Raw genomic sequence first — 13,894 nt, 5'->3', positions numbered from 1 at the left:
CTGCTCTCTGATCAACCATCCCACTCACCCCCCTCCTCTCTCCTCTCTCTCTATCTCTTTCTGTTACCCTCTGTGGCAGGGAGCATCACTCCACGCATCCGAACTCCTGAAACTGGGTCAGACGACGCCATTAGGAATATCCTGGAGCAGGCCAAGAAGGAGATCCAGTCCCAGAGGGGAGGTGAGGATGAAGCTGCGAGTCATAAGTCATAGTTGAAAGACACATTGATTGATTTTTTTGTAAATTTACAATGATGTTTACAGTTTTTACTATGAAATCTAAATTGGAAAGGTGATTTGAGAATGCATTAGTGTCAGAGTGCAGGTCTTTCTTTTTTAGGCGATGGCAAGTCGTCTCTGAACAGCTCATCAGGCAGGAGCAGTAACGGGGCGGGCAGCAGCTCTGACGAAACCATCAAGAGCATCCTCGATCAGGCCAGGAGGGAGATGGAGGCCCAGCAGCAAGCACTGATGGAGATGGAGGTGTGCGGGAGGGCCCCGAGCGCCAGCTCAGGAGCTCAGGTAGAGCGTCTGGGGCCCCCGGAGCGCTCCAGGGGTCTGCCTTTACCCATCTCCATCAAACAGGAGGAGGGAGGCTGCGTCTCAGTCTGCATGGCCAACCCCATCAGCAGCCCACAGACGCCTCTCAGCGTCCTCTCCCCGGCCGCCTTCGTCCAGAACATCATCCGCAAGGTGAAATCAGAGATCGGTGAAGCGGGCACCTACTTCGACCAGCACTGGTCTCAGGAGCGGGGGTCAATGGTGCTTAGCGGCGGAGGTAGCTCTCTGCCCTTCAACTCTGTCTCCCCCTCCTTGTCTTCTTCCTCCTCCGGGCCCTCCGCCTTGTCTCGGCCCTGGCCCCGTCTGGAGAACGGCGAGGGGCTCCCCAACAGCGAGGAGGCCTCCGCCGCTGAGGACGAGCTGGGGTTGGGCCGGCCGGTGGAGGTGAAAGTGGAGTCAGACACGTCGGTAAGTGGAGAGTCTCCCGGCCCCGGTCCAGGGAGGCTCTCCTACTACCCAGCATACATCCCCCGCGCCCTCAAGCCCACCGTGCCGCCGCTGACTCCAGAGCAGTATGAGATGTACATGTACCGAGAGGTGGACACCATCGAGCTGACCAGGCAGGTGAAGGAGAAGCTGGCGAAGAACGGCATCTGTCAGAGGATCTTTGGGGAAAAGGTCAGATTTTGCTCTTATTCATCTTATTAATAAAAAACAAACAATAAAAAAATTGTTATGCATGCGGCAGTACAAGCAGCCGGCTAATAGAGAATAGAGTAGAATATTAGTAGAATATAATAGAATATTACTCCAATAAATGTTGGAGATACCAGAACTAAGACACACTATACATTTTGGTATATTAAACTAAATATTAAGTTAAACATATTTGCATAGTCATAACAATGATTGTAACTCTAGATAAAGGGTATCAGTATTTCAGGATATCAGATTTTTAACCCTTCGAAACTTGGAGCGACATCACTTTTCTTGTGCTGCTTTTGGACGCCTTTCACAATAATTAAACCTTTGACCCCAGAGCAAATTGGTATGATTTCTTTCAAAAACAATGTACCACAAAAGTGTACCAGCAATTGCAAAAAAAATGTTGATTTGAAAAATTATTTTTAAAAACCTAGGGATAATGTGTAGGGGGAAAATAAGATAGGAAAAATTATAATAATTACATATTAAAATTATTTGACCAAATTATTATAAATTACCATACATTTTAAGCACATTTTCCAGGGCATTTCTTTGTATGCTTTTTTAGCTTTTCTTTCTAATTTTTGAGTAATTTTCTAATACCTTTAATTAATTCTTCATAAGTTTCTTCTTTCATTGCTCTTTGCCTTCCTCCCATGTTTTTTAAAAATAATGAGCCAATTTGCTCAGGCTTCAAAGGGTTAAAGAAAAACTTGAGTCATAAACTCAGTATTGCTTTAAATGCTTTCCCCCTTGTCTGTCGTAATATGCACCGTGATCAAGTTTTCAGAAACGAGAGCGGCTCCACAGACAGTGAATGGAGGCCACAGATAACAGAGCTGTGATTTTGCTGTGTATTGCATATTTGTCACACTGAATGTTTTTCAGATCTTCACACCACATTTAATATTGACTAAGGTAAACTGACTAAACACCAAAAAAAACATTTTGTTTATCCACGGAAGAATAAACAATGAAATCGTCCATGTGAAAAAGTAATTCCCCTCCCCCCTCCCTTAAAAATTATTTTTTGCCCTTTTTTGCTTATATCGACAGGACAGTTTCAGATAGAAAGGAAATGCCTGAGGGGGAGGGTTGATGACATGTAGCAAAGGGTTGGAATGTAACCCTAACCACATGTGTCACACACTCATCCAAATGAGCTCGAGGTCACCCCAAATGATGAAATATTTTTTTACATTACTTTTTAGGGCTTTCTGCCTTTTTGGTTAAGGGAGAATGGGGCTGACATGCAGCAAAAGGCCACAGGTTGGCTTTGAGCTATGTCCCCTGATAAGGACAGGTCCTACATGGGGTGCAGACTGTATGCAAATCCCCTCTGCACTGAGCTGATGTGCACACCAAACCAAACCAAACCAAACCAAACCAAACCAAGCCAAGCCAGCCCTTGAGTGTAGAAAAGGGGTATTTGTGAGACAGAACTTACCTCCTTGGCCCCTTTTAAGTATAATAATAGGCGGCCCAATTTTAGCAGCAATAACTGCAGCCCATCACATTTTATAATAAAATATTACTTTGCTAGGGAGGGATTTTGACCGGGTCTTCATGCTAAAAGACAAGTCTGAAATGCTTGAGTCCAGGTACTGCATTCCCATTGAGGTCACATGACGACGTTAAAAAGACCAGTCCAAATTGAAACTTTGGTTTTTCAGCATCTCAGCATCTCTCATCTCTTTTTGAGGTGTGGCTCATGTGGCATGAGATTTTGGCACCGAGCACAGTTCATGCTCCACTTATTAATAGCAAGTCCAATAATATCACATTGATGATCATGTCACAGTCGCTTCAGGTACAGCTCTGCATAGCTATTCTCGCCCAGTAGGACATTGTCATGAGTCTGAAATGCTGTATTTTCTTCACACCAGGTGTACTTCAACTTGCACTGTCTAAAAAGTTCCACTTTTTACGACTCTTCAGGGCCGTTATGCTAAAAGCCTTCAGGGGCACTTCTGCAAATGTGAAAAAGAAATGGTCTCCACTTTGCTGCTCTCCCTGGAATGCTATTTTCTCATCTCTCCTATTGTATACCATGTCTTTAGCTGAGACATCTGCATTCTTTGGATGCTCTGCTGTGATCTTTTATTGGTTCCTGGATGAGTTGTCACCACGTCCTTGTTTGGAAGGCTGGCCACAAGTTTCACCTTAACACACCTGATAAATTTCAACAACTCATCTCTTCTGATATTCCCTTTGTGGCATAGTGGTCTCGGAGAAGTTGTGTGATGATTAGTGGACTTTAATGGTTCATTATAGGTATTCAGCTATGTTCAGTCATCTGAATCTAGCTACCAATCAAATACAGTTGATTTAGCATTTAAATAGGTGATATCAGTTTTAGATAAGCTTGTCCCTTAAATGAATGAAATTGGTTTTTTTTAAGATTATTTTTTAAATTGACTTAATCTGTCAAAAATTTTAAAAATGCCCTGACATGGGAAGTAAGATTTTATGAATAGTGTTTTTTTATGTTGCATAGAGAAATCTCAAAATAATTTCTAATAATAATTTTTTCCTTAAATAATTTAATTAAAACCTCTCCTTGTCATGATGGGAATCCAAGCAGTGGAATCTCACAAGCAGAGAGAAAAACACAAACGCACCAAGAAAACTGTCCAGAAAAGCCAGATTTTTCCCACCTCTGTTGGTTAACCAAATAGATACATTTATGACAATGTAATATTTTTATCGTCTTCCTTGTGTTTCACTCTAAAATGTTGCTTTTTTTTTTTTTTAAACATTTGACATAGATAATCTAAAGTTTTCAATGGACAAAAAATTTGGGTAATATTAAATTGTCCTTCAATTTCGGTTAATAGAAAATTGGTCTTTAACCTAAATCCGAGTGGTATTAAAAAGTCTGATCTACCTAGCCTTGAGCTGTGAGAACCACGTTCATACCTTTATTTGCTCCTGATAGCAGAAAGAGATAGGAAATTTGGGAAAAAAGTAGGGGAATGACATGTGGCAGACAGCTGGGAATCAGAGCTAAGGACTCGCTGCTTTCAGTATTTGCACTTTTACACTTTTACACCTTTGTGTTATACCCTAACATTAGGTGGCCCTGAAAGCATAGTTGTAAAATGTTTTACTTGAATCAAATGATATTATGTGCCTCATCTTAAACAGAATTTTTAACTTGCTGCACTCCGTTTTCATCAGTCAACTTGATGGAGTGGGCGTATCCCAAGGTCTGGATCAAGGCAAATGTTAGTTTATCTAAAAATTCTGATTCACACACTGTGGCAAATATGCACCAACAGAAGGCATTCACAGCGCTGCATGTTATTAGCATCTTTCCTGAAATGAGCTACTGCATGTTGTGTGCAGGTGTTCCGTTTTATTCGTTCAGCCCCAGAAAATCAAAATATAATGAAAAATAAAATAAAATTGCTTTATTTTCAGAAAATCCCTCCAGGTGTTCTCCTAGATGCCTTTCTTATTCTTTCACTGTGTGTAAATGTGTGAAAACACATTTAAGTTTCATGTTACAGATTTGACATTTCCATGGCATCATGGGATCAAGCCTTCATTCTGCAGCTTGGGCCTTTGCGTGAGACGTATTCATGTTTGTGAAAACTTAACTGATGATTTGACTGTAAAATACTCTCAAACTAAGTTCCGCTGAGGTTCAAAACAGTGCAGACATTTTACATAAACCAATTTTTACGGCTGATTGATTTCATGAAATCGAAAAATACAACATTACTCGTTAAAAATGTTTGTCATTGAATTAATTCATGATGATACAAATCACAATATATCTGTTTTAACGAGCAGCGCTCTGCTTCACCATGGATTTTTTTTGCTAACTTAAATGACCTATTTGAAGAAACTTCACAGAAATATTTCTGGTGTATTGCCTCCCCCTAGTGGTTGTTTGATTTAAGTGTATATGTATGTGTATATGATAAGAGCAAATTTCTTTCTTTCTTTTGTAATAATAATATAGAAAATCAATCATCACTTATACATGTGTTGTTAGCAGTGTAACAGAAAAAAGGTGTAGGTTAAATATATATATATGTATATTAACCTGTACTGTGTGGCCCAGGTGCTGGGGCTTTCTCAGGGCAGCGTGAGCGACATGCTGTCTCGGCCCAAACCCTGGAGCAAGCTGACCCAGAAAGGCAGGGAGCCCTTCATCCGGATGCAGCTGTGGCTACTGGACCAGCTCGGCCAGAGCCTCAGCCAGCCCCCGAACCACAGCCACACTCTGGGTGAGACTGCAGTTTACACACACGCACACACACACACGCACGCACGCACGCACACACACACACACACACACACACACACACACAGAGACGCTGATACAGGCTCCAAAGAGCAAGAACAAGTAGGTATAAATTTTATTTTGTTCCATGTGCAATCATCAAAATCAGCCTGCACAGTTCTAAAGTCCACTGCTTTGGGGGCACTTTCATTCTTTTAATGATTGGAAATGACTGTGATCACTCCTTTTATTGACATTTCTATATTTTATTGACACTTTTAGATGACTGTCATTGTTACTTTTGCTTTCACTTTTACTGTTGATCGGGGATTGCTTTTTAGCAAGTTTGTTTGTGTGCTGCTTTGATGTCCTATGTGCCTGTTTATCATATTTTGAAATTGTTCTGTACCACCAACTGCAGATCAAATTTCCCCTTGAGGGACAATAAAAGCTCTGAACTCTGAATACCTGCAATACCAAAATATCAAATGTAAAGATGCAAAATTTGGAAATGCAAAATTGTTGCAGTTATTTCAACGTACATACAGAGGGACTTCTGCATTGTCTACATTTGACATATAAGTTAACTGTTTTTTTGTGGTTTCTCCATCCACCAGATAAAAGCCCAGTAACGGCTCAGTCCTCGCCCTCCCCTCCTCCCAGCCCGGCAGAGAGCCACCCAAGCCCGCTAGTTGAGCCTGTCAGCCTCTCCCTGGAGAGCAGCAAGGAGAACCAGCAGCCTGAAAGTCTGGGCCTGGGGCTGCCCCCCCACCCAGAGGGAGGGAAGTCAACTCCCAGCCTCATGGCCCTAAATCAGCCCACAAACCCACTGGGTATCCAGGAGCTGGTGGCCATGTCTTCAGAGCTGGACACCTACGCCATCACCAAGAAGGTCAAGGAGGTGCTAACAGACAACAACCTCGGTGGGTTCAAAGTGTGAATTTATAAAGTTCAAAGTGTCGCCAACAAAAGTGAAAGTAAAAATCAACCTCACATTTACTTTTATTTGGCATTTTGTCCCACCATATCTGTTTTTCTGCTCTGTATCTCCCAGATGCCTGCTGCTTACGGGGTGGCACCCACTCACGGTCTTTTTGTAAAGCTCTGAAGAACTGATACGCATTTACAATAAAAATGAAAATCTTTCTGTCAATGTTCAGAATTTGGAATATAACAATCTCCAACACAAAATGTTGTTTAAATGCCTTTAGAAAATGTTTAATCAAAACTGAACCCTTCAACATCATATACAGCAAGTTCCCAGCAGCCCTCTTTTTATAAAGTCAAGTAAAAATTTAAATGTTTAAATACATAAAAATAGCTCCCTGAGGTTTTACAAAGTATAAGTTCCACCCATGCTGACACTTGCTTTGCACTTTTTAATTAATTAATTTTATCAGCGATCATTAAAATAATATGCGGATACATGTTATCTGCAAAATGCCAAATATAGGCCCCAACAATCAGCCTGGCTAATTATCTGTCGACCTCTAGTCCTTAAATGATGACCGAGAGGGATTATTCTGTATGAGTCTTTACACTGTTTTTTCTTAGGAAAATCCTTCATTGAATATTTCAGAATATCTTTAAGCTTACACTCCTTATAAATGCTCCTTACACAAGGCCAGAAATCTTATATTATCCAGATACACCATTAGAGGGCCCACCAGAATATTCTTTGCCACTTGGCAACCATTTCTCTCCTTTGTTGAAGACATGGCAGCTACCAGCATAACTGTGTGACCCATTTTTGTGTTTGCTTGCTTTCTTTTTTTAAATTAGTGTTTAAAAATGGTTTCAACGTTTTTTTTCCTTTTTTGTCTGGCTGTTAAATTGGAGGTTGGGTAGGAACTTGCTTCACATGTACCATGTTCAATCTGTATTTTTTTTGTTGGTATTATATTTAAGATAAGATAAGATAAGATAGGTTCAGATGAGATGATACTTTATTGTCTGTTTTCACAGACATTTGTCTTTCATCCTCAAGTTCTTAAGAGTCAACCGTTGACAAAACAACAATTAAGAATAAATTTTAAAAAAAGGGTAAGGTCAAAAACACTATACGATAAGCGACCATATGCCCCTCCAACAAACACTGTTATTCAAGAAACACCTTCACATTATAGACATCATACACTCAGAGAAACACCTGTCCAGTCACGGAAAAAAATAAAATAAAATTTGATCGAAAAATAAATGCTTACACAAGTCCTACATATTCTGTTTATGTTTTTTCTTCAGGCCAGCGTCTTTTCGGGGAGACCATCCTCGGCCTGACTCAAGGCTCAGTGTCTGATCTGCTCTCCAGGCCCAAACCCTGGCACAAACTCAGCCTGAAAGGCCGGGAGCCGTTTGTGCGCATGCAGCTGTGGCTCAATGATCCTCACAACGTAGACAAGCTGAGGGCCATGAAGAAGATGGAGAAGAAAGGTGAGGATCCTGAGAGGATGCTGTAGTATCTCTCAGTAAAAGTTTGAGAATGTGTTGGTGCTTTTTATTTATCCCCTGACACTGGCTATCACGCTCCTCCCTCCAGCTTATCTGAAAAGGCGGTACGGGCTGCTGAGCACCGGCTCGGACAGTGACTCACCCAGCACTCGTTCTGAGTGTGTGAGTCCGGCCTTGGCCTCGCTGGACCTGTGCCCCTACAGCCAGGTGAAGAAGCCTCGGGTGGTGCTGGGAGCCGAGGAGAAAGAAGCCCTGAGGAAGGCCTACCTCCTGGAGCCCTACCCCTCTCAGAACACCATCGAGATACTGGCCTCGCAGCTCAAACTCAAAACCAACACTGTCATCAACTGGTTCCACAACTACAGGCCAGTAGTTTCTACTCTACTCTACACTTTAAGCTGAAATTATATACCTGAAATATAAAGTGGAAAAGTTAACTGAAATACAGTGTTCCCACAGCCAGGATAAGTCAGAAAATTTCACAATTATATTTTCCATGTCTGGAAAAGTCACGGAATATGTCAAAATTATTTAAAGGTTTTGAAAAGTCATTGACTTTTTAACACTTTGAAACCTTAGTAAACTGGATTGATTTCTTTCAAAAACGAGAAGAAGGCAATGAGCAACTCATGAAAAGAAATCACCCAAAAATTTGCAACTAATTAGCAGAAAAAAGGGAAGTAAAAATATATAAACAAGGTAATGAACTGAAAACAAGTGCTTAAAAAGTAATCATTCTTTAAAATAATTTTAAAGATATAATTCTGATTATTAGTTTTCTCAACTTTTACCCTAGCTTTTTTTGTAAAATAAACTATTAAAATCTTGCACTTTGTGGGCCATTCTCCCAAGTTGCTTTTTGACTATGTTTTCAAAAGAAGTCAAACCAATTTGCTCAGCGCTCTAAACACCTGTGAAAGGCACCTAGCAGAGTTGCCGCCACATGCACAGAGGCTGTGCTCTTGTTGCAGTGGCCGCGAGTTTAATTCCACCCATGGCCCTTTGCCGCATGTCACCTCCCTGTTACGCTGAAGCTGTCGTGTCTAATAAAGGCCAAAAAAGACTCTTAAAAATATATATTTTTTAAAAAACTGTGAAAGGTGTCTGAACACAGCACAAAAAAAACCAATATTGATCCAAATTTCAAAGGGTTAAAAATCACTGAAAATTTTAGAAAAGTCATGGAATTTTTTTTTCGGGTAATGAAACTGTTACAGTACTGTTCCGTGGATAATCTTCAATGTAATGTAACGTAAAATGTAATATAATATAAAATTAATTTTATGAAGCTGTCGATGTAACGCAGCTCTGATGTGCATCGATGTGAGGTGTGGTTTACCATCACGTACATTTCTCCATTTTTTCTCCACATCATGTCTCTCCCTTCATGTTTGCCAGCTACCTGAAACTATGTTTGGATCTTATACGCTTAAAGAACGCCAGACAAGTAGGCAAAAAAAAAAAAAAGATCATGGCTCCTTGAAAAGTCATGGAAGAGTGTTGAAATTTCATCCACTAGAATGTGTGGGACTCCTGTAAATATTCCCACACTTCGGTGTTTGCCCTCTAACAGCAGTGTTTGTGTGCAGGTCCAGGATGCGACGGGAGGTGCTGATGGAGGGTCTGCCCGACAACGACACAGATGCTGAGCACCACAGCTACTCCCCCCCGGTGACGCGGAGCCCCCACTCTGACGGAGAGGAGAGGAGGCTGCAGCAGCCCTCAGGACACATCCACTCCAGCCTTCCTCTCAGCGCCAACACCGCACTGCCTCACGTCAAACAGGAGGCGATAGACAGGGAAGACGAGGGGGACGAAGAGAGGGAGGGCAGCATGAAACAGTCGAGAGTTCAGTGTTTCTCCACAGCAGTACAGTTCCCGCAGTTAAAAAGCGAGCACGAGGACTCCATCGCCGGCTGCCGCGAGCCCCTCTTGGCCGGCCAGAGCCTGAGGCAGGAAGAGGGGATGAGCAGCCAGGCTCAGGGGCTCTACCCCGGCGCGGTCTCCATAGACGGTCCCCAGAGGACCAACCAGTCCAGGCACGAGGGGGAAGACTCCGGAAAGTCACCCGTCGACCCGGTCAGTTTCAAGGCTTCGTCAGAGCCCTGCCGCAGCAGCCTGGAGGTCTCCCTAAACTCCCCCTCCGCTGCATCTTCACCCGGCCTCATGATGTCAGTCTCCCCCGTCCCCTCCTCCTCCGCTCCCATATCGCCCTCGCTGCCCAATCCGCCCTCGACGAGCACCAATCACAGCCTGGACCCTAACCAGCTCCCTCCCTTCCAAAGCCCCAAACTCAACAGAAGCACTCAGAGACGCAATGAGAAAATGGCCAACCTCAATAACATCATCCACAGGTTAGAGAGAGCAGCCAATCGAGAAGAAACACTGGAATGGGAGTTTTAAGTCCAATTTTACTTGTATCTAGTCCTAAAGACCCTCGCGGAAACACAGGAGAGTCTCAAATAGAAGCTTCCTGAAGACTTGGAACGGAGCCTGGCTCCTGAAGGCCTGTCCTCTCACACTGATAACTCAAAGGAAACGGGAACGCTGAGCTAAACACAAGGCTGAATTCCCTACAAGAACTTAAAGAAAAAAAATTTATAATTGTGTATTTGTTTTTTTTTTTTTGATAATGCATACTACTTTGAAATATATGTGACAGCACTAGCTGTTGTTTTACCTATTGGACTTGACATGAAGACTTTTGCAGCTATGGTGTCATAAAATGTACACTGAAGTTCTGTAGATTGCCACTGGGTGAGATTAAAAAAAGACCCCTGTCTTAAGCCATTAAAAGCACTATAACTATTTGAAAAGAGACATTGACCAAATTTGCTACTTTTTGAATAGCAATTTTTCAGATTTTGTCTGTAAGACTGGACAGTTTAAGTCAAGTAACATGAAATCCTATTACTGACTGAGGGATAGTCCTTTAAGACTCTAAATATTCAACATCTTGTATGTACTTAGTTTCTTGGTGATATGTTTTGAAATATTTGTAACTCACACGTATAAAATGTGGTTGTACATGTTGTAGAATTGTCTGCAATAGCCTTCTCTAAACCTGATGTAGCATGGTACTCACCTGACCCTGTTATCCTCTGTAGTTAGTCACCTGTGATTATACTTGAGCGAAAACAAGAGAAAAAAAAAAGTTGAAAACCCTGCAAAAAATAAGAAAAAAGGAACACGTTAAATCTAACGAGTAGAGTACTTTTAGTGTTTTGTTTCCTTGTTTTCTTTGTATAATCCTTGAGGTTTACACTTTAGGGCCCTTGTGCTTCTGGTAGTAAGTGAAACATTTCACTACACATGAGCACAGTTTACATGATTTCTTTCAGACTTACCTCTCTCTGACCCTCTAAGGCACTGGTTCTCAGACTGTAACAGGCCAAGACACACAGGACACCTGGTTTACCTCAGATTATGTTGATGCACATCATGCTATGACCATGCGTTTCATTCTTACACATAAACACTTATTTGAGATCAGCGTGGGGGGTGGGGTGGGGTGGGGGGTACTCTGTATCATGCCTCAGACCAGAGAGATCAAACACGAGTGGCGAGTTTTTAACGAGCAAAATCTCGTCTTTTACAAAAAATATGCTGCTGTTTGAAGTGATAGGGAGCTAATAGTTCCGTTGCGTGTGTGTAACACCTGATGGAGTGCACTTTCTCGAAATGGGTCATTTATTGTAGCTAAAATAATGATCAAACACCTCAGCCTGTGAGTACTGATGTGTGGTTTAGCTGGGCAGTCAGATGTGAAAAAATTGCAGTGAGCAACACTACGGTGTCGTGACTTGATCTCCCTTTCGGGCTAAAACTCAGAGTATTTGAGAGCATGATACAGTATAATCTCACATCAACATTAAAGCATCCGGTCTGTAAGTACACGATATTCAAGGACACACAAGGTTACAGGTATCCCCTCATATTATATTTGACCACTTGTGTATTGTGTCTGTAGAAGTTTCTTTGTCATGCTTGCAAGATGTTCTTTATGTATTTTGCCTCTATTTTATACTCAGAACAGTTAACTAGATATTCAATACCTCGTGTATGAACTACTTACAGCACTTAGATTTTGATAATTGTGAGGACTCAAGAAAAATTTCAAATATCAACATTATCCTAACTTAGTGTCCACAAGTCTTTGCCTTTACTGTATCGTTGAAGTTGGTAGTAAACACTTGCACATGTCTACATAGTTCAGAGGACTTGGATTGTATTATGTAGAGATATATATTACACAATTACTAAAAAAAAATAATATCTTACATTCTTGGAACAAAATGTGCTGATTATATTGAAATAGAGTGTACAGATTTAATAAACCAAACCCATTCAAGCCAGTTCTGGTCTGGCAAGCTTGCCCACGTTTTAGACCTTCTCTCAGGGTAGTCTTGCTTTTTAAAGCTTTACTGAAACAGTTGCTCTCATCAGTGGTGGTGACTATGATAAACATTATGTGGCGTAGAGAATGACTCTGTTAAATATTAAATGGATCTGTGGAAGTTGTGTGTATATAGGAAATGCAGCTTCCACAGAAAGTGGTGGTTTGTCGGAGAGCTGTTGCTGTTTTGTAATTCATTACACGGACGTGTCAAAGTACAGTGTAGATTGGAACTACCAGGTAGAGGCTAATGGGTTGCATTTTTGAGATCAGTAGACTTTGCTCTCTAAAATACTGTTTTTTTGTTTTTTTTTTTCTCTTGGAGCCACAGAAGATTTTTCTCTGGTTTTCGTACCACCATTTTTTTGTGCATAATATACTGTATGATTAGAAGTGGCATTTCTAATGTGGAAATTTCATCGTCTTTCATGGTAACATGGACATATGACTGAAAAAGAAATGTATTTACCCAGACCATTATCTCTTCATGTAAACCTCATCTCATTGTTTTGCATGCGAATCCATTCTGGTCTCATGACAAGGGATAGGACTGTGTTTTTGTGTTGTTGTTCTTGCACAGGGACATTGAATCAGCACTTAAAAGTCTTTTTACATTGGTGAAGTCCATGCATGGTGCAGCTGATAAATTTGGCTCTCACAAAGTCATCATGAATCCAGTCAAATCAGAACCCAATAAGTTACTTCCAGGTAAATATTTAAATCAAGATTATGTTGTGCCATATCATATGCCTCGTGCATTATCCTCGCAGGAGTTAATGCCTTGTGGTAAAGTGTGATTTAAGAGGGGTGTAGGGCTTTTTGAAACCCAGTTCAGAAAAAAAGCTAAGCTTTTTATAACAAGAGCTCTACACATTAGATGGTTTTATTTTGTAATTGACATTAGTCACTAAAATAATGAGGCAATTGGACGGCAAAAATTGAATGATTGTATTCGGAGTTGTTAAATTGTACAACTCTAGACACTGAGGGTTTGTCACAAGGAAAAAAAATCCATATGAAAGTCAGCTGTGAGCCAATATAGAGAAGTGTCCTGCAGACTTAAATAACTGTCTAATGCCTCACGTGTCAGGCTAGTAAATGTTATAGAATGGACAAAGGTATGCCAAGCGTCTTGGAACTGAATTTGCATATGTAAGCCATCATTCAATACATAATTGTTTAAGATCCTGCTGTGTTGTGTTGTTATTTCTTTATAGTAACCACCACCTACAATATAAATCAATGCACACAAATACATTCAAAACAAATAAAAAGCGTAAGTATTTTTTACTATTATTATTATTATCATTATTTATTTATTTTATTTCCCCTTTTTGTTTGTTTGTTATGTGATTGTAGTTTGTTTTGTATTGTAATTTACTTAAACACTGTGTCCTGTACTGCTCTGTTTTACATTCATTTCACAAATGTTTATTTTGGGACCCCTTGAAAACGAGATGATGCATCTCAAGGGGTATATCCTAGTATAAAAAATTTCAATCATCAAGTATTTTTAAGAATTCTATAAAATCTTAATGTGCTTCACTGTAAAGTGCAGTGTGAATCTAAATTAGCAATGTTGAAATGATTAAATGCCCCATGTAGTTAAT

At 40.9% G+C, this 13,894-nt stretch overlaps 1 protein-coding gene across 1 annotated transcript in view; it reads left to right on the top strand.

Annotated features, from left to right (window-relative positions):
- The window catches only part of cux2b (cut-like homeobox 2b), a 107,593-nt gene extending 96,242 nt beyond the window's left edge, over positions 1-11,351 (top strand). Inside the window, 7 exon segments of the mRNA XM_042489033.1 lie at positions 80-181; positions 341-1,179; positions 5,279-5,444; positions 6,058-6,363; positions 7,682-7,870; positions 7,977-8,253; positions 9,478-11,351. Of these exon segments, the coding sequence (XP_042344967.1) occupies positions 80-181; positions 341-1,179; positions 5,279-5,444; positions 6,058-6,363; positions 7,682-7,870; positions 7,977-8,253; positions 9,478-10,291 (2,693 nt within the window). The 3' untranslated portion in view covers positions 10,292-11,351.
- The last annotated feature ends 2,543 nt before the right edge of the window (positions 11,352-13,894 follow it).

Source organism: Plectropomus leopardus, chromosome 6 (assembly GCF_008729295.1).
Source record: "Plectropomus leopardus isolate mb chromosome 6, YSFRI_Pleo_2.0, whole genome shotgun sequence".
Classification (NCBI taxonomy): domain Eukaryota; kingdom Metazoa; phylum Chordata; class Actinopteri; order Perciformes; family Serranidae; genus Plectropomus; species Plectropomus leopardus.
This window is presented reverse-complemented; position numbering and strand designations above follow the sequence as displayed.